Here is a 19,761-nt window from a genome sequence, read left to right on the forward strand (position 1 = left end):
ATTTTTCTTAAAGACAAACCTTATCCATTTAGGGTCGATTCTGCATCATTAAAGTTAATGGGAGTTTTGCCACTTACTTCAGAGACAGTGGGGCTGAGAGGGGATCGGGGCAGAGCAGATCACTCCACACAATGCATCAGCTGCAGCTCTGCCTGTCAGCTTCCCCACGACTCAGGAAAGGAGTGTTTTGCCATTATTTTGGAGAAAGTTTACTACTACAGGGCACAAACACTGAGACTTGACCAGGAATCTGTGGCCATGCTTTGCTCTCATCCAGGCTGAAGTAAATCTCGGAAAGCAGCAGAGAACCAGTCTCAGCCTGGGCAGAGGTCAGCTGGACACAGAGGTGTTTTAGCACTGCCATTATGTGCTTCCCCCACACTGGCTTTGCAAGAAAGTGGTATCCTCTCTCCGGACACACAAAGCTGAAGTGCAAAATATCCTTCAGATTCAGAAGTAAGCACACAAAAGCATTTTTCCCCATAAACTGCCATGCAAACCTTTTCCCCGCCAGCCGTTCTCTGTATCTGATCCCACATCTGTTTGCCCTGAGTGGAAAACATTGGTGAGTTTAAATGGCATGAGTCAACTCCCACAACCAAGAAGGGCACAGCCTAGACCACCAAATCACAGCTTATGAGTCTTTCCTAGCATATTCTGAGATAAAAGATCTCAGTTTTATTCAAACAGAGCCAAACCCTGCTGATACCTAATTTTGCTTCTATTACCTCATTAATAACCTACAGACATTTGCAGCTTACACTTCTTTATGTCTGCATTGTGGTTGTCATACCGAGGCACAAGGGCTATATCTTGTTGTATTTGTTTTGGGTTTAATTCCCAGTTCTAGTCTATGCCTCTGCCACCTTTGCAGGGCTGAGCTCAATTAACCCTTTTGTGTTCTCTTTGCAGTGAGCTGCAGCAGCTGACAAGCAATCCATGCTCTTTTAACAGCATTAATGTATTCATGTGAAAATATTCATTGACAGCTTTATGTAGCGTGGCAATCACTAAAAGTGGGATTTAAAGTACAAAAGTGGCATTTGGTAGTTGAGTGTAAGGGCATGTTCATGTGTCAGTTAATTGCAAACATGTTTAAAATGTGTATTTTCAGCTAAAAACAAACCTGTATGTTTAACAAATACTTTTCATATTGGTCAGACTGGCAAAACCAAAAACAAGTTAAAGTAATTTGACCACATCAGGTAAACTCTTTAAAAAAAGGTTTTAAATGAGGGATAAAACTGTTTACAAGTTTTTAACTGTAAAATATTTCTTTTCTTCTTGTATCTTGCCAATATCAATAAAGAAACAACATGTATAAATATATATAAACAGACACTTGGCATAAGAGCACATTTCATGAAATATGAGTAATAGAGCAGGAAAATTCAAAGTATATTTCTTTTTTTACTGTACTGAATGGACAGGTTACTGTAAAGAATACATTATGTGCAGATGGATGAAAATACAAAGTGCACGCAGCATACGTAGGATGTGAACAGGGTGTTCATTTCCAGGTAGAAACGCAAACATTTTGGTTCATTTCAGATCTCACTTACACTGCACTATTTGGTGTCATTTCATTGACTCCCCTGTATTTGGACTTGAGTCCAGCAAAGCACTTAAACACATGCTCAGCTTTAAGCGCACAATAGTCCCCTTGAAGTCAAATTAAGCACATATTTACGTGCTTTGCTGGATCAGGGCCATACTACAGATTTACACAGATGTAAGTGAGCTCAGATGAGCTCAAGCCACAATGTTTGTGTCCAGATTCAAATCCAATTGGCAAATGCTTTCAAAAGCCGGAGGTATTTGGATTAGGGGTTTTGGTCCAAGCCAATCTGTAACTTTAGTACCTGAACCCGCTTTTCTTGTGCGCCCAAGACTCCCATCGGCATTAGTGGGAGCTTTGGAGGCACAAGAAGTACAAGAGCAAGACCTCTGGGAGTAAAGAGCCAATTTACTTAAACCCAAATTATAACATTTTTTAACCTTTAGATTAAACCAAACTCCCACCAGAGTTCTGCCCTCGCTCCATTACATTTCTCACCCAGCATTTGGATTTTTTGTTTATCGTATTACTATTGCTTTTGGCCAGCATTCACTTTATTATATAACATTAACCTAGGAAAAACTAATGGGCACCATCAAATAGCTGTTAACATAAAGCACTTACAAACAAGTGCCATTAGTGGACCAGCAGACAGCACAGGAACTCATTTATGTTGCATCTGTTAACGTTGGATAAACGCAGATTTACAATTTTTAAACAGTGAATGATGCCTCAGTCTGGTCAGAAGTTAATTTACAGGTTTTTCACAGACTTCACAGGACAGCCACAATGTGGGTGCCACTGAACCCCACACACTGACCCTAATCCTCGGATAAGCCAGCTAAGAGGTGCTAGAGCACACGCTGATGCATTTTCACCCGCGTGCACACACCAGCCTCTAACGTGGCTGGATTTTTCACCTGGGCCATCAGACATGTAAGTCCCTTTCTACATGGGAAAAAAAAAAGAAGTCTTCAAAGCATCAGGAACAGAAGTTTTCACCCCCCACTCTGCAGCTCTAGCACGCTCTGCACGGAGCAGCAGGTTCCTGCTGCTGGTATTGCTCAGAGCAGAGGTGTCTGCTGGCTTTGGGAAGCCTGTGGTTCCCACAAATGTGGGAAACACCAGCACCAACATGGGAAATCCCCCCTAGCCCAGCACAAGAAGCTGGAGAGAGCTTTCAGCCATTCCTGCCCTCTCCAGAGGATGTTCCTTATCAGCAACAGCCTCCAGCACAACCCTCACCCTTGCTGTGGTCAGCAAAGCCCCTGTGGGACAGCTCTGCTGGTTTTATCAGACACCCCTGTAGGATTAGCACACCATTTCTTGCTTGTTAACCAAAACCAGAGTGAGGTGATGTTATTCAATCACCTCCACCGCTGCAAATGCAACAGGCAAAGCTCTCACAGCACACTGTGAGTGTTCAAGAGAATGGCAGGCCCTGAACATCCTTAAAACCATCTCCCTTCTCACACACAGCTGACCAGGGCAGCAGGAAACTGAGAAACACACTGGATTCTGCTGCTGCACAATGGTCACCCAAACCTGCAGCCAGAAATTAATTAATTTTTCCCTTTTTGATAAGAGTTTCTATACATCAAGGAAAGTACAGATAACATGGCAGAATCATGGCACTGAAAAAAGAAACAGCAAAAGCACAGGCATTAAATACTGCAACACAAAGTGAAACTAGATGTGGCATCCAACACCAATTCCCATAATGTTTTAGCTATGGACAGGGAGACTGTGCTGGGAACAGAGTGGTTTGTCATTCCCCTGAGCTAATCTCCAACATGATCTGAAAAAGCACACAGGGGAGGAAAAAAACCTCTTCCTCCTATTGCTTTGGGATTTTGTAGCCAATACTGAGAAAAAAAAACAGCACCAGTAGAAACAATACTAAACAAGTGAAAACTTTGCAAGGAAAAAAAAAAAGCAGTTATTTCTCAAGGAAACATCAAACAATTTTTTGTAGCCTCTGCCCGAATTACAGGAGAAATAACATTTTGACACCAGGTCTGGGGTGACACCTTGAGACTCCTGTTATAGCATGTGCTTATAGCCAGGAGATGGAAACACTCCAAATTTTGGCTGCAGACAGTAAAAAGCAGCAGGACATTTTGCCAAAACCCAAAATCAGCCCTGGCTCAAACCCACCACCACATGAGCAGTACCTGAGATCATGGCTCTGCACAGAGCTTCATCCAGGGCAGGGTGCAAAACACATCCCATGTGTCCTACAGGACAAACAGCAAAACACTTGGAAGAGAGAGCCCCATCTTCTGCCCAGCACAGAGCTGACCTTTCTGCTCCTTAATTACCTTACAAACAAGTGTAAAATAGAGGAGCAAATTTCACCGTGATGTTGGGCAGCTGAGCAAGTCCCTGCACAGCTGTGTGGAGGCGAAGCTCAGGAGATGCACAATCACCCTTAAAAACTTTCTTTTCTCTTTGTACTGAGTGATCTTCACCCCTGTATCTCCCACCACCCCTATGTCCCTTCCCCTCTCAGGACATCTGACACATCAGGTGCATAAAAACACCACATGAGCATCTGAAAACCTGAGAAATCCTGTTGCAATCACAGAAAGAAATCAGCTGGACAGCCTGGGCACTTGAAATGCTGTAGAGGACAACATCAGATGGGGCACAGTCCCAGTTTGTTAGTACAAAATTGTAAAAGCAGACCTCCTGCTCTTCTATATTGCTTTTTGCTTTTTTTTTTTCCTTGAAGAAAATTTTACCTAATTTAACTGCCTTTCTTCACTCAAACATTCAGGAAACCAGAAATTATATGACTCCAGTCTAAAATTTACTTTTTCTCGGATGGTGTTCCACATCTCAGCAGAGATTTTAAAGATATTATATAATTTTTTAATAATCACCAAGATCAGTGTAGCTGTAATACTGGAAAAATATCCTAAAAACTGACACAGCACCGAGGGCTAGAAAACACAAGAGTGACTGATGGGTAGTCCTGATAATTCTGTATATCAGGAAGTGGAATGAGAGATGGATAGATAACATAATGTTGTTATATAGCCACAAAAACAAGCCTATAAAGATATTCCCAGAAATTAAAGTCCAGGCTGTCTCACCACGATTCTTTGCTGTGAAATAAATGATACCTATGGAAGAATGCAAACCCCAAGGACACACCAAAGTACAAAAGAAGAAAAAAAATCCTTATTTTAAAGAACTGAAACTATTTTCAATTATTTGCAAGAGAATTGAAGAGAAGAGAAAGAAGAGAAAAATCCTTATTTTAAAGAATTGAAACTATTTTCCACTTCTAAGCATTATACACTAAAGACCTTGACAGAGTGAAGACTGCCCTGTATCTGCTTTCTCCACCTCTGGATGGATCCCAGGAGGAACAGCCAGCACTGAGTCCATCCCCTGCCAAAGTGGGCTCTGCTCCCACACCAGTTTTACACCAGTTTAGCTCCTGTGCTCTGGGGCTGCTGCTGTAACATTCTGAGAGGAAAAAAACCCTTCAAGCCAGTGCTGTCTGTGAGGCTCCTGCAGCTGACAGAAGGTACAGGCTGGGGGAAAGGTTTGTCTGCTCCTGCTCCTCTGATGGTCGAGGAAAAGGTATCATGAGAAAAAAGGGAAAAGAAGCCTCAAGAATGAGAGAGTTTGGCTGAAAACCCCACCAGTAAACCACATTTTCTCGTGCTAGCCTCCTGCAGAATATGTCTTCAAGCTATTGGCAGATTTGGACATACATAAAATATCTTCTGCTAATACATTTTCACATTAAGTTGATCCAGATACTTTCTGAAATTAAGTACCTTCTTCCAGCTTAATGTGTATTAGCCATGTACTTCTATTAACTGAGCCCAGTGTCAAAATACAGCAGTAGAGGTTAATATTTGGACATAGCTGTTTTTCTAGCCATTCATATCACTTTTATTTCCTTTCCTTTTTTGTTCTTTCCTTAACCTCTTTTTTACTGCTGTTAAATTCCTTGCTTTCATTTTTGCAGGAGTTCAGCCTTCCAGCCCGCTCTCCGATGCTGTTAGACATCAGCTCAGGCTCAGACTTATTACTTCTGATATGTCACTCCTCAGGCAGGGAGCCTAAAGCAACACTGCTCCCTCCAGCCCTCGCAGGCTTCAGCTGGATCCTCACCAACCCATGGAGCACAGCTATTTCTGCAGCAGGAGCACACAGGGAATATGTGGACATGAAGAGTAAGCCCAGCACCTTAATTTACACTGAGGCTCTGAAACGGGAGGCTAGGCAGGAGGTCAAGGTGCACAGGGGTGATTTAGCCATGTTAGCTTGCTGAGATCGTGTATAAATATATTTTTATATATTTGTATATAACTGGGGAAGGAGAGGAAAGCAGGAGAACAGCATATTCAGGGCCTATTTAGTGTATGAAAAGCACCAATCATCTCTTAAAACAGATGTCCCAAATTATTCCTGTGCAGAAAGGTGCCAGCAGAGCCCATTCGTTTGGCTCCTTCTGCTCAGGGGTCTGACAGCAATCCATCAGACACGTCCCATTTCCCAGTCCTCTTGCCCCCTCCCTCCCTGCCTACTCTCTGGTCACCTCCACCTTATTTCCAGTGCTTCCTTTGCTGCTGGCAGGGACACACAGCCCTTCTTTCTAGGAACACTGGCAGGATGAGTTTGATAACCAAGTGGCTGTCGTATGTACAAGGTGTATTAAAAAAGTGGGTAAAAAGGCATCAAATATTTTCTTATGCTCTCTACTCTGTGGCACCAGGAAGCACAACATATGAAAATGAAATATAGTTATTGCAATGAATATTCCTGGTTTTTTTCTCTAGTTTCTTCACCTTTTTTCTTTCCCATGGTGGTCTCTGCATTCCCTTGTTTCATTCAAGCTGCATAAATAACAGTGAGCAATGATGAGGTCTAAACTCTGTTTAAAACCCCAGAAAGGGCTTTTAAGGTTATATCTGAGTCCTCAGACCAGTTAGAACTGGAAGAAGAAATGTCTGTGATTTAGTGTCTAATAAACAAACTGCCAAGGTCAAGATGGCATCTTCCCCCATATCCAGAACCACTTCCCTCAACATTTTGAGCTGTTGCATGTATCAGCAGTGCTCCCTCCAGAGCCCAGCCATGTTTAATTTCCCTTCTATAAATGACTTCCCAAAGAGAAGTGGGTGTGAATTATTACATTGTAAAATAGATTTTTAAAAGATGAGCCATGCCAAGCGTAAAATAGTTATTGTGTGAGGAGCAAACATAGTGGAGGTTTATCTTGTGAATTCTGGACCTAGGTTTACACATAGCCAAAAGGCTGAGGGACAAATGATTTTAATAGCCTGGTTTAGAAAATGAGCCTGGAGATTGTGATGATCACCTCACCTGTGAAAAACAGAGCTCTTAAATGTATTTCAAATTAGAAATGCTTCACCCTCCAAAAATAAGTGTACGTTGCTCATCCCTGGACCTGGGTCAAGTTAATCCTGTGGTTTTTTTAAGGACTATTCCTTCCAGGGGCTACCCAGCCACAGTGGGCTCAACCTCCAGCCTTCCACAGCAGAGCTGAGTGCTGTTGCCATGCCCTACCCAGTGGTCTCATCCAAAAGTCAGTCCAGATCTGATCCATTTTGGGAACCTGGAGTGTGTGGCACTGCTTCCCACAGCAGATCCAAGCACTGCAGGACCTTGGCTTCTAACATTTCTCCCTATTTACAAAACATTATATCGAAAACCGTTACGCTGGTAACAAAATTGCAATCAGAAGTCCGGAAATTGCTAAATACAGCCCATTTTACTGCTTAACTTCAAGGAAAACCATAAAATTATCAGTCCTCCCTTTCCTCGATATATTTTCTTCGCAGTTTGCGATGCTCCATGGGGTATTTCGCTATGTGAACTCCGTGACAGTTTGGCTCCAAATTATCCGAACATAAAACTGAGCTTATGGAGCCTCACTCAGAGGTTGTGTGGACCCTTTTTATTGGCAGGGACTTAAAAAGAACCTTAATAAACCTTATAGGCTTGAGGGACTTTTTGGTTGCTGGCTCTTGCCAGCCACACCGCTCAGGTCCCTCTGGCAGCGCCCGCATGGAAGGAGGGCTGGAACCACAACCCAGGGATTTTATAGGGCTGGATTACCTGCCGGCGTTGCCTTCTTCCTTCCCTGCGAAGCTCAGAGCTGTTTTCTTTGAAAGCAAGCAGGTGATGCTGCAAGGATACTCATAGCTTAATGCAGCTTGATCACCCAAGATTATGGACACGGCCAAAAATAATAGGGTCAGCTAAAACAGAGCCAGGGGGGCCATTTGCTGGTACGGGGAGAGGGCTGATGGGATTAAAGCTGAAGCACGTCCACCCGTGTGCAAGCCATGGAGTCCTGACTCCGTGGATTTTCCTTAAAGCATCCATTTCTCCTCAGGATTTTATTACTGCCTCCAGTGATGCTGTAATTGCATGTGTAGGGCAGCAGGCCCCAGGTTTGATCTGCATTTCTCAGGGCCTAAGCTCCGTGCAGGCTGCCCGTGTTTGCACAGAGCTCAGCACAACAGGCTGGCTGCATTCTGTGGTTGCTGTTTTAATTCAAGTTATAATAAATAATAGTGTCAGGTTGGAAATAAATCTGCTGTGTTTGGCCCATGACTGATCCTTCAGCTTGGTGCAGGGTGGAAGCCCCAGCTGGGAAGGTTTGCTGCATCCCATCCTGGGTCTGACTCTGCACCACCCCTTCTGGCTCAGTCTCAGCTCAGCTCTCACTCAGGGCATTGCTAGTACAGATAATTCACCTTTTCTCTCATTCTGAGGCTGGTCACTGACATTAAAGACACTGCACAGGTTTGTTCACTCCGATCTCCCTGATCTGCATCATCTGGAATGACCTAGTGCATCATTTCTTAATTTCTCAGTTACCTTGGCTTTATTAGGAAGCACAAACTCCTGGACAGTAATTATTCAGGCAGAGCATAGCTGCTTAACAGCATTTTCACAGGCAGCCAGTGACTACTGAAATATTGCTTTCTATATGAACTGAAAGAATCAGGATGAGTATCTCGTGCTGTTTATATTTTACAATTAAGTAGTCCTCATTATTGCTGTAAATCATCATTATCATGGCACAGTAACAATGAAACAACAAAACTATAAAGCAGTGCAGTTAGTTCAGATACAGCTGATATCACTTTGCTTTTCAGTGTTGTATATTCTTAGACCAATGCTCCATGCCAGTCCCTGTAGCCAAAAATACATCAAGAGCCTAAAAAAAGTAAAATAGAACATCACTTCAAAATTATTTCAAACAACATATTTCCTTTTTTTTTTTCCTTTATACAGAGCCACAAAGAGAAGGGTAAAGATTAAAACTCACCAAAAGCATTGCTTAATTCCTCACCAAGGTGCAAGTGAATAAAACGTGCCACGGTAAGTTCAAATGGCAAAGAGTTTTCAAGAGGGGAAGGTGAATCATTTCTGTCAAACGCTGGAAATTTTAAATGGTTTTTAAATCAAAAATATAGGCACCAGCAGTGGCTCAAGCTGTGCTTTAGACATGTTTGGGGTGATTTTTTTCCAGCAGTCGGTGCTTGTCTCTCGCACACCTTCTGTTTGTCTGAGGTGAAATCGGGAGGCAATAAATGGAGCACTTACTGGAGGAAGCAGGTACCTCCAGCAGCAGAGCTGTTTGTTCAGGAGGTACAAATTCAGGCTATCTGGAGAGCCCTGCAGTGCAAGCCAGGGGTGCTGGATCCCCCCCACAGCCCCCAAGTGACCACCACAGCCCTCAGAGGTCCTCAAGCCACGGGAGAGATGGGGCACGGTGGGAACCAAGGATTCAGAGTCACCACAGTCCCCCCATCAGCAGCGTTCATATTTCATCCTAATGGCTAAAATGACTCTTAAATGAGGCCAGATTATAGGGCCAACCTAATTCACTTAGGCTGATGTAAATCCAGGTATCTGTTACAGCATCACATGTTGGGGCTCACCGCAGAGCAAAAGCTGCTGATAACCCCCCTCCCCCAAGGATGAAGGGAAGATTTCTCCCAGCCAGACCCAGCCCAAGGCCCGCTGAAGTCGGTACAAGCTCCTTCAGCTCCAGTGGGTTTGGGAGAAGGCCCACAGTGAGCTCTGGGCCAGCTCTGCTGCCAAAACCCAAAATCCTTTTCCATTGGCTTTGCCAGTTTGGTGTTAATGCATGTGTGAAGGAGCTTGGGGCAGGGGAGGAAGTTTTTGAGGGTTTGTTTTTTTTTTTTTAACTGAGGAATGATTTCACCCTTGCCAGCATGTGGACTTTGTGCAAAAGAGCGGGAAAGGAGGAGGGAGATCTTTTTCCTGAAGCCATCAGCTCCCTGCTGCAGCATCCCAGCAGAGGGTGGATGTGTGCACCACTGGAACTCCTGGGTCCCTAAGGCCAGCTTAATCCCACTCTGTGCTGCAGAAGGGCAAATCAGGAGTCATGGGTGGGCATCAGCACAGAGCCCTGCTCACCACATCCAGCTGAAACAAAAGGAGGGCTGATAAATGTGGGATGTGGGGAAAAAGCACAGCAGTGAGCCTCCCATCCCAGTACAACAAGACCTGCTGCAAGCTGGTATCATTTTTATCCCATTTTCCCTATAAAACAACACTGCCCTGAGCCATCCTTCAGCTTTCTCTGCCACTCAGCTCTTTCCCCACTGCCGAGTCTTATGTTGCACATGTCCCACACAAGATGCTGTTGCCCCTTTGGCTTTCCAGGGGCAGGGCTCTGCCTTCCTGTGGCTTTCAGAGCATGTAGCCCGGCCGGTCTCAGAATTAAACTGGGGCTTTTCCAGGCTGCCTCAGTATAAACAGTTTCAGTAAGGCACATGTTATACGGTAAGATCATCTGAAACCAAACATTTTCCCACTGCACACAATAAACATCCATAATAAATTACATTATACAAAATATATTTATGGCTAATTTTTTAATTTAAACCACCTGGGAAATTTTTGTTAGGCTGGTTGATATGAAGGTCTCAGTATTCTGGTAATCTAATGATATCTAATAGACAAAATAGTATGATGTTACAGCAGTCTCAAAGCTTTCATTTTCTGTATCCTTCTCAGAGATCAAACTGGCAGAACCCATATTTTTTGAAATTTTATACATAATTGGTGATGCAATTGCCAAAAATAACCTATTCATAGAAGTCTTGCTCTTCTGGTTTCTAACTTACTGTAATCACGGAACAGAGCAGCGCACTGCCTTGCAATGGAATATGGGTTTGGGTCGGGGAGCAAGGGCTACGATTGTGTGGCAGTTTCCATTCTGTGGATTATTTTACAGGCAATTTAAATTTAGTTTGGAGTTTAAACAGGGCTAAAATGTAGTGCACCCATTCAGACATAAAAGCAATTCTTCAGAAAAGAAAGAAAGCTGTAACTTGGGTATATTTCTTCTCTGAACCAAAATTTCGCTCCAATATAAGATTTTCTAAACAAAAGCTATTGGTGTCAAAGGACACAAGAGTGCTTCTGTTGCATAAATTAAGCCCAGAACTGTAATCCTTCCACCATAAAACTCTCATGCTCATCACAGATCAGCCAAGATTTCCAAAAAGACTCAAGGTCATCCCAGATCTGTCTCTAGCCAATACAAATCCCAGCTCAAGCCGTGCCGTGGATCTGCAGCGAGCGCTGGCGGCTTGGTAGTTGCTGGACTCATTTTAAAGTGCAGCCCATAGCTTTAGCTACTTCCTTGCCTCCTGTTGTTCCTGGGACTCGGAGGCCATGTGGTACATTTCAGCCTTAACTCTGAATTTCCTTTATTCGGAGATCAAACTCTGACATTCCCTCAAGGTAGTGGGGGTTACGTCGCTGTGTATATCCCAGTTTAAAAGATAATGCTTCACTGAAACAGACCACAGCACTAAACCCTGAAATAAAACGAATTGTATTTCACTTCCCAACTCTTATTGCTGGATTAACTCACATTTCTTTCTCTTTGTTACATATTTAGCACCAAATACAATATTCATTGCAGGCTAGCTTCCCTCCTCCCACACGTATCCGTGGCTGCCCTTTCTTCCAGCAGCACTGGAGAAAGCAATGCCTCGGCATAGCCTGGAAATGCAAACAAAAGGGAGGGAACAGAAAGTCAATGAGCGATCAGACAGGGTTTCTTTACACCCTGAGGATTTTTATTTTCTTATTTAAAATGGTAGTGCAAAGAGACAGAGTCCTGGGGACAACAACGCCCACTTCTCCTTAGCTTCTCCATCCCCTTCCCCACCTTGCTGCTTCTCTGACAGCAGATCCTGCAGCAAGAGGGTCCTGGAGGTGCCTCCTGATGCTTACTGGTCTATGCCATGATCTCTGGTCTTGTCTGGGTGCTGAGAGCAGTAACCTGTTGCACAGGAACGTGCCAGGAGCCCACTGGAAACCCATCACAGAGCAGTGATCAAACCAGCGACCCCAGACCCTGCTCCCTGTACCCAAACCTCAGCTCCTGCACCCTGCTCCTCCTTCCCATCTTTGGAAAACCCATCATTGCCTTTGCCCTCAGAGCTGGGCACTTGTGAGGGTGCCTGTGATCCAGGTAAGCAGTGCTGAGGATGGAAAACACTTTGTGCCAGATGTTGGTTCTGCGTTGCTGGAGCTGAACCTGGGTTTTTTAATGACCATCTCGTTTTTAAGTGCATTCCTGTGATCCCAGCCTTGAGCTTATGTCTCCATATGAGACTGCAGTGCCTTAACTGGGTGCATAGATTATAAAACCAGGAAGAGTGGTCTGGTCTGCTACCCCTGTGTAACACAGGCTGCAGGAATTCCCTAAATTAATTCCTGTTTGGATTAGCTCATATCTTTTTAGAAAAACAGCCAACCTTAATTAAGACAAAGGAATTCCACTGATGTTGAAACCCACCCAGCTCTCAATAAATAGTTTTACTAGTTAAATACCTTCACTACTTAAAATATAAACCTCATTTCCAATCTGCATTTGTCCAGTTCTAGCTCTGTCTACTGAATAACATGACACTCGCATCTGCTAGTTTGAAAACCATGTGGGATTAAACCTCTTTCTGCTCTTCATAAGCCACTTCTTGCCTAACTAAACTGAAATGATGTAAAACTGATTGTATTAAATTACAGCAAAAGAACACCAACTTGCTCCAAAAATGACAGCAAACCTAGTTAAATTTTAAATAAACAAATATTATGAATTCTTGGTTGAAAACCTAAGTGTCTGAACAAGCCCTTCCAAAGCTAAAGTACATTTGTTTAAAAAGTGGTTTACTGCAAAGCAAGGCAATTTCTGTGGACAAGGTTTCATTAGCTGAGATTTATAAAATTCCATCTGCTTCCCCACTGCCCTTTCCTCATCCACCTGGGGCGGGAGCAACCACCAACACTTTCTTTCTTCCACTACATACCTGTCCTGGCAGAAAATTCATTCCAATTTCTTCTGCAGCAACTCAGCTTTATCTTTATCAGGGAGCTGCACTCCCCAGGACAGGCAGAAATACCTTCTCTGTCCAGCCACCTTTACTTCCATGGGAAGGCAATAAATATTTTGCAATGGATATTCCTGCCACGGAAGCACACAATTAGTGTGTTGGGGAAGCATCCCAGGGAGCAACACCCAGGCTCCTGCATATCAAGACTGTGTTCCCTACATGCATCCAGAACGTTTCAGAGCCTTTGTGGATGTACAGATATTTGTGTCAGAATTACAAGCACCCCAGCAGCCTGTGCATACCACAATCTCTCTCTAAACTACACACTGTACATATATTAATTGCAATTACAAATATCAAATGCTTTTCTCTGTATGTGCACACACAGACATAGCTATTATGCATTTAAATAAATATATCTTCGTGGCATAAGCAGAAAAGTATGTCCTGAGCACACATGTATGCACACATCTCCATAAGCACAGCCACATCCACACTTACGTGCACTTAAATAAGTAGGTGAATAGGTGAATATGAACACTAATAGCCATTTATGGCAAACAACAATGAAAGCTGTCCCTGGAGCCCGCCTAGGGTAGGGCAGCCAAAATGATTGAGTATGTTCAGGGCACTGCTGCAGCAATGGCACTCACTTGGGCCTCCTTTTAGAAATGATTAATATTTAACCGACTTGGTGAACCTGGCTTTGGTTTTAGTTATGATTAGATAACAGGGTGCACAGAGCTGTCCCACTGAGGACATGGTGGGATGTCTGAGCAGCTGCCAGTCGTGCTTTGTGAGAAGACAGACAGAAAGTGAGAAGGGGAGAGATAGGAGACAGTGAAAAACAAAAAAAAAAGCCCAAAAGTGCTCAGCTCCATTTGTGTTTGTTTGGAAAGAAAAGGGGGAAAAGCAGCCCGAGAGGCCGGTGTAATAAGATGCTGTAGCTTTCATGAAAGAGGTGAAATAATTTTAAACACAGACACACAATGAGTTTATTTATTTAGAAAGTTGTTAAATAGAGTCTGGGAATTCAAATATTCAATGTTGACATTGTACAGAGCTGGCGGGGAGCCAGCCCCAGCTCTCCAGAGGGACCCAATGGCCACGGCGCCCAGGCCCTCGCCCCTCCCAGCCCACTAACTAGGTAAAAGCCATTAGTTATACCCACAAGCAATATCTGAATCCCAGTCAAATAATGTTGCCTCAGCCAGCCAACTTCAAAGGCGTGTAAGTGTGTTTGGCTTTTTAGTGCTGGAACTGCAGCAATATGTCACACTTTTGAAAGAGTTTTGTAAACAGTTCCTTCCCCTTTGTAGAAACATTTCTTAAGTTTCTTGTACCCCATGTAAACAGCGTTAATTAACAAGGGTTACATTTTTCATTTACAAGCAGGGCTGTATTAATAGCGGGCTCGCCTTTCGGACCGTCCTTTTCCTTTGTGTCCTTCCCCTGCCCAGCCCCGCGGCCGGCCCGGGGTGGCCCGGGAGCAGCCAGGAGGCACCGCAGGGCTCAGCCCGCCGGCAAAGCTGTCCCAAATTCAGGGGTGGCTGATGGCCCTGAGTGAGAGAGAAGGATAGAGAGTGGCGAGGGGGGAAAAAAAGGGAAGGAGGGAAAAAAATGGAGGAGGAGGAAAAGAAAAGAAAAGAAAAGAAAAGAAAAGAAAAGAAAAGAAAAGAAAAGAAAAGAAAAGAAAAGAAAAGAAAAGAAAAGAAAAGAAAAGAAAAGAAAAGAAAGAGAGAACAGAGGAGGAGAGAAGGAATGAAGGAAGGGCAGAAAGAGGGAGCGAAAAGCCACACGCGCGCTCTCCGCCCTGAAAAGGGTTAATGAAGCGCCTGGTGAAAATATGCCCGGCATATAATGGGATTGTCTGGCCCGTCCCCGCAGCCCCCGTGCCCGCGCAGGAGCCGCCCGGGGACAGCACCGGGCCGAACCGAACCGAGCCGAGCCGAGCCCGGTGCCGGGGCGGTGCCGAGCGGCGGCGGGGCCGGGCCAGGCGGAGGGACCGAGGGACCGAGGGACAGAGGGACAGAGGGACAGCCGGTGCCCGCGGCCGTGCAGGCGCCCGGGGGCGATGGCGAATAAACAGCCTCGCCGCGAGGCCCGGCAGCCGGGACACGGCAAACATCTCCCCGCTCGAAAACAAATTCCCGGACAGCCTTAAACAGGCAAATAAACTTGCCGGCTCTGTTTTTCAATCAAGGCTTTTAAGTACTAGACTGAGGCAAATTACAGGCGCAGGAAAACCTGCTGAAACTTGGGAAAGTGCTATTTTACTATCTCAGATGGTTAGAGGGATCTGGATCTACCTTGACTGCACTAAATTGCCTGTAAAAAAGTGGCGATAAAGTGTAAAAGTAACAAGTGCCTCCCTATTCACGTGTGTTCCCTAATCTGATCACCTTCTGTCTCTTTATGAGGCTACTGGGTGGCGGGGCTGCCCCGGGCCGGCTGCGGGCCCGCGCTGGGGCGGGGGTTATTCGGGGATACGGTTTCTCCAGGCGGGCACGGACCCACCCGAGTGGAAAAGCAGCTTGCCCGGGGCCCGGGGCCCGTGCGGAGCCCCGCGGAGCGCGGGTGCCCGCGCAGGTGCAGCGCGGCTCCCCGCGCCCGCTGCTCACCGCCCGCCTCCCCGAGCGCGGCGGGCAGACCGACCTCCGCGTGTGCTTTCCCGTATTTTTACAGCTGGACGTTTAAAAAATTCACTGGCTATTCCCCGCGTGGCTCTTTTTGTTTCTTCTGAATTATTTTTCTTTTTTTTTTTCTATTTTTTTTAAGAGGTGGGGGCAAAGCCTCAAGATTATTTTTTGGCAATTTTACACTGAGGTCAAGAAAATACCCTTCAGGTATTCTCCCTTAATTAGGAGGGAAAAGCTTGCCTGGGTGTTTGCGACAGTCACGCAATCTGGGCGATTTTTTTGTTTCACGCATAAAGCAATAAAAGTGAAATAATACAAGAAATGCGCTTTATCCCGATCTGTATCTTTTTCCACGTAAAAGGGTGAAGGCTGCAAAGTATTTTCCTATTCCTAACTCAGACAGAAGGCACCGAAAAGCTAAAACCTTTTTCTCTCTAACGACTAAATTGAAGAGGTCGCCTCCAGCCCTCCTTCCACTTGCCATGAAACTGAGACGCTCTTCGGGGGGGAAAGAAGCAGCTTTTCGGAACACGAAAAAAGAAATAAATCCCGGCTTTTTAAATATGATTTCCTTTATGAGCCGATTGTAACCGAAGGATTATTTAATGCAACACATCTGTCTAGGAGGGGAAAGTGCTGCTGCTGCTGCTGCAAAGTTTGCAGTCGATCGGATCTCGCCCGCGGAGCTGGAGCCGGAGCAGGAGCAGCAGCAGGAGCTCTGCATCGCTGCGCAGCGAGCAAAGCGAGGGACAGGCGAGGAAACCTGACGGATTTTGTCGGGGATGGGAGATTTTTCCCCCCATAATTAGCTCCGAAGCACGGATGGCAACCTTGAGATTTAAAAATGTATTTGTTTTCAAATTGAGGGCGCTGGACTATCCACTTTGAGATCACCTAATCAAACGCAGGTTGCTGCTGTTGTTCAGGTTCAGAGAAAAGCTGATGATCATCCAGAGACATCTTTCACTTCCCCTTTTCCACGCTTCTCTATTTTTTCCCCCTTCACAAATAAAGAGTAAATAAGCATCTGCTTTATACGTCACGCAACTTATGCAACATTTCATCTGACTTTTTTTTTTCCTCCTGCCCATTTTTTTTTTCCACTCGGGAATGTGAGTTGCCATCGCCATGGGTATCAAATGAAACTTCCCCAGATGTGTCAGAGAAAATAAAGACATCAGTTGTTTTTAAAATAGGACGCGAGAGCTGGCGAAGTTTTGTTGTTGAACCCATTCAAAATTCATTTAAAAAATAAAAATAATTTTAAATTTTTTTTTAAAAGAAAAAGAGAAAAAAAGGAGCCCCCACACTGCAGCAGTTAAAAGCAGAGATCCCTATCATAAAGGAGAAACAGATGGGGTGAGCGTAAGACAAATAATTAAGTAAGTCGGGCTTTGCGTGTGGACGGCCGAGCCCTCGCCTCGCGGAACACAGACCTTCGGGCGGCCAAACTGTATAAAAAAGTGCTGGAAAACCGCCTGAAATTACAACATTTACATCAACTTTTCGCGGGTGACTCCAGCGGGCCGGGAGGCGCTGCCCGCCGTCCCCCGGCCGATCCCGGCCCCCGGGGCGGCCGGGCCGAGCCGGGCCGAGCCGGGCCGGGAGGCTGGGAGGGGATGCTGCAGGTTGCCTGCGAGCTCCGCGCCGCACCAGACATGTCTATGCAACATGGCAGAGAGGGAGGGTGAAAAGCCAAGAGAAAGGGGTATTGCACCTACTTGCGGCCAGCTTCCTCGCCCTGCCCTTGGATCGCATGCTGCCAGTCCCGCGGCCGATGCTGGCGTGGGCTTGGGGAAGGGGGGGCTTTTTTTTTTTTTCCTCCCGGAGCTTTTCCTCCTTTTTCGCTCCCCCTCTCCCTCTCTCCTCTCCCTCTCCCGCACACACACTCTCCCTTTCTCTCAATCCCGGCTCGCTATCTCTCCAGCATTGTCAGTTTGGACACCTTCGCACATGCGCACGGGCGGCTCCCCCCCGCTCTTCAACATTTCAGCGCCGCCAAAAAAAAGTTTGCAGCGATCCATCACCGCCGGTGGGGACCCTGACAGCCGGCACCGGGGCCGGGACGGGCCGGGACGAGGCGCGCAGCCGCCGCCGGGCTGCGCCTCCGCGCCCGCGGGGCAGCGGCTCCGCCGCCTGCGCGCCCGGGAGGGGTCACAGCGGGGGAGACCGCGGGGCGAGGGCTGGGGGGAGAAGCGACACCTTTTTTCCTGCCTTTCCCCCCTTTTTTTTAAATGGGATATTAATACCGTTCTGGAGTCTTCGCAATGTTTGAATAGTTTATTCTCAGCCGGCAGCAATTGCCGTAGATCTTTCCGCGTATACAGGCAGGGAGATATAATTTGATTACATGTTTTATTATGTATGTGTACCGTGAAATCGTACACTTTCGCGGCGCGCACACTTTTTCGCCACCTTGAACTCGGCTCAGCCACCACCAGTTGGGCAGAAAAAAAGCGTTTTAAAAACAGTAACACCGACCGCTCTAATCTGTTTTAATTACAGGGTTTGCCAATCAAAGAGGGAGCGCGCAGAAATTGGGAACTCCTTTAGGGGATGGCTGTGTCCGAGGTATGAATCAATCCAAACTACGTATAGATTTTCCCCCGGTACAACCTCCTTGCATTAAACAGTTTTGTTCAATACCTTCCATGCGCTATTTATGTTCCCATTAATATCTGTTGCAAATCCTGCCAGACACCATAAAAGAAAATTACAATCTTTCAGACTCGGGGCCGCGCCAGTACATACACGCTGCTCAACTTTTTTGTTTTAATAAAATCCTCAGCATCGCCCCTTCCCCCTTCCATCCCAGCTCCCACCCCCGGCTGCCGCTGCCGCGGATCGGGGCCGCCCGTGGAGCCCCACCGGTGACAGCCCCGCGCGTGGGGCGGGGGCACCGCGGGTCCCTCTGTGCCCCAAACGCCCGGCAGACAGGCGCAAGAGCTTGAGCCCGCACTGCGGAGCCGCCTTCGATGCCAGTCGTTCTTTTTAATTTGTAATTTGGAAATTTTTTTTCTTTTTTTTTTTAATTTTTTTAAGGACACGCAGCTGCTGTGTGCCCACTCCACATCCCCCCGCAGCCGGGCAGGGGAGCACCCAACATCCCCGGAGCAGGAGGGCAGGGGACTCCCCCAAGCCCCTGCACCCACCGGGCGCTGTCCGGGCTGTCCCGGGAGGAGCTGGGCCACTCTGTCCCTGCACCCATCGGGGTGCCCTGTCCGGGCTGTCCCGGGAGGAGCTGGGCCACTCTGTCCGGGCGGAGGAGGGCCGGGACAGCCGAGGGGCTGTGCGGGGCCGGGCCGGGGGCCGGGGCTGCTCTGGGGGTCCTGGCACTGCCCGAGCCACGACCTCGCCCGCAAACAGCGCCTTTCCCCCCGAGCTGTCCCCACATCACCCCTCACACCCCGACCTGCGGCGCCGGGTCACTTGGGGAAAACGCGAACGCCCCTGAACCTGCGAAGCCAAACCGCACCCCCGGTCGAAGCGGAGACCCCGGCAAAGCCCGGGCGGGGATGCGCATCCTTCCCGGTGCCCGGGGAGCCGCTGGGGCCGGGGCACAGGTGCGGGATTCCCGGGCGGGCAGCGCTGGTCCCGCCTGTCCCCGGCACCTGCCCGCCGCCCCCGCGGCCCCGGAGCCCGGCAGGTGCCGCGCCGCCCGCCCGGGCTCCGGCATCGCCCGCTCGGCCCCGCCAGGCTCGCCCCCTTCCCCCAAAACCGCCGGGCAGCCCCCCGGGAATTCCGTTTCGTTGGTGCCGGGATGATGCCCCGCGCCGGCAGCCTCGGCTCCCTCCCCGGTGGGAAGCGAGCGGCGGCGGGGATGCGGGGAGGCTTCCAGCGGATCCACGGGCAGAAACACAGACTTAAATTTGGGGAAATATTTTTCCAGATGGAGGGGTGGAATTAAATCTGTTTCTAATACGGGCTGGGAGACCAAAGGCACCCCCTCGTACACAGGTTTCAGGGCATTCCCCGTAACAGGAAATTTTCTCTTCCTTACATTATAATTGAGCAAGCCCCGCAGTCTACTTGGAGAAAAGTTGGAATTCTTTATCGAGGTATTTGTTGTGCTATTGTCTTTGTGCAGTGAACTTTACATCGTGTTATTCAATCTCAATCTATATTCTCCTAGCTACCAGTAAGATTAATTTAATCATTGTAATGCAATTATTAATACTGTTTACCC

General features: G+C 46.9%; 2 protein-coding genes across 7 annotated transcripts in view; one reads left to right on the forward strand and one right to left on the reverse strand.

Annotated features, from left to right (window-relative positions):
• Positions 1-17,586, reverse strand: part of MECOM (MDS1 and EVI1 complex locus) — a 322,308-nt gene extending 304,722 nt beyond the window's left edge. For 2 of the 6 annotated variants that reach the window (XM_039713587.1, XM_039713582.1), the window contains exon 1: positions 17,297-17,583. In XM_039713587.1, the coding sequence (XP_039569521.1) occupies positions 17,297-17,333 (37 nt within the window). In that variant the 5' untranslated portion in view covers positions 17,334-17,583. Of the gene's footprint in view, positions 1-17,296 lie in introns of all 6 variants that reach the window. The other 4 variants (XM_039713580.1, XM_039713581.1, XM_039713588.1 and 1 more) reach the window with 4 other exon arrangements.
• Positions 17,587-17,792: 206 nt separating this feature from the next.
• On the forward strand, positions 17,793-19,442 carry LOC120504348 (basic proline-rich protein-like). The gene is made up of 2 exons (XM_039713761.1): positions 17,793-18,146; positions 18,618-19,442. Exons 1-2 carry the CDS (start codon positions 18,132-18,134, stop codon positions 19,440-19,442), a joined length of 840 nt encoding a protein of 279 aa, XP_039569695.1. The 5' UTR covers positions 17,793-18,131.
• The last annotated feature ends 319 nt before the right edge of the window (positions 19,443-19,761 follow it).

This window comes from Passer montanus, unplaced genomic scaffold (genome assembly GCF_014805655.1).
Source record: "Passer montanus isolate IOZ18808 unplaced genomic scaffold, ASM1480565v1 scaffold29, whole genome shotgun sequence".
Classification (NCBI taxonomy): Eukaryota; Metazoa; Chordata; class Aves; order Passeriformes; family Passeridae; genus Passer; species Passer montanus.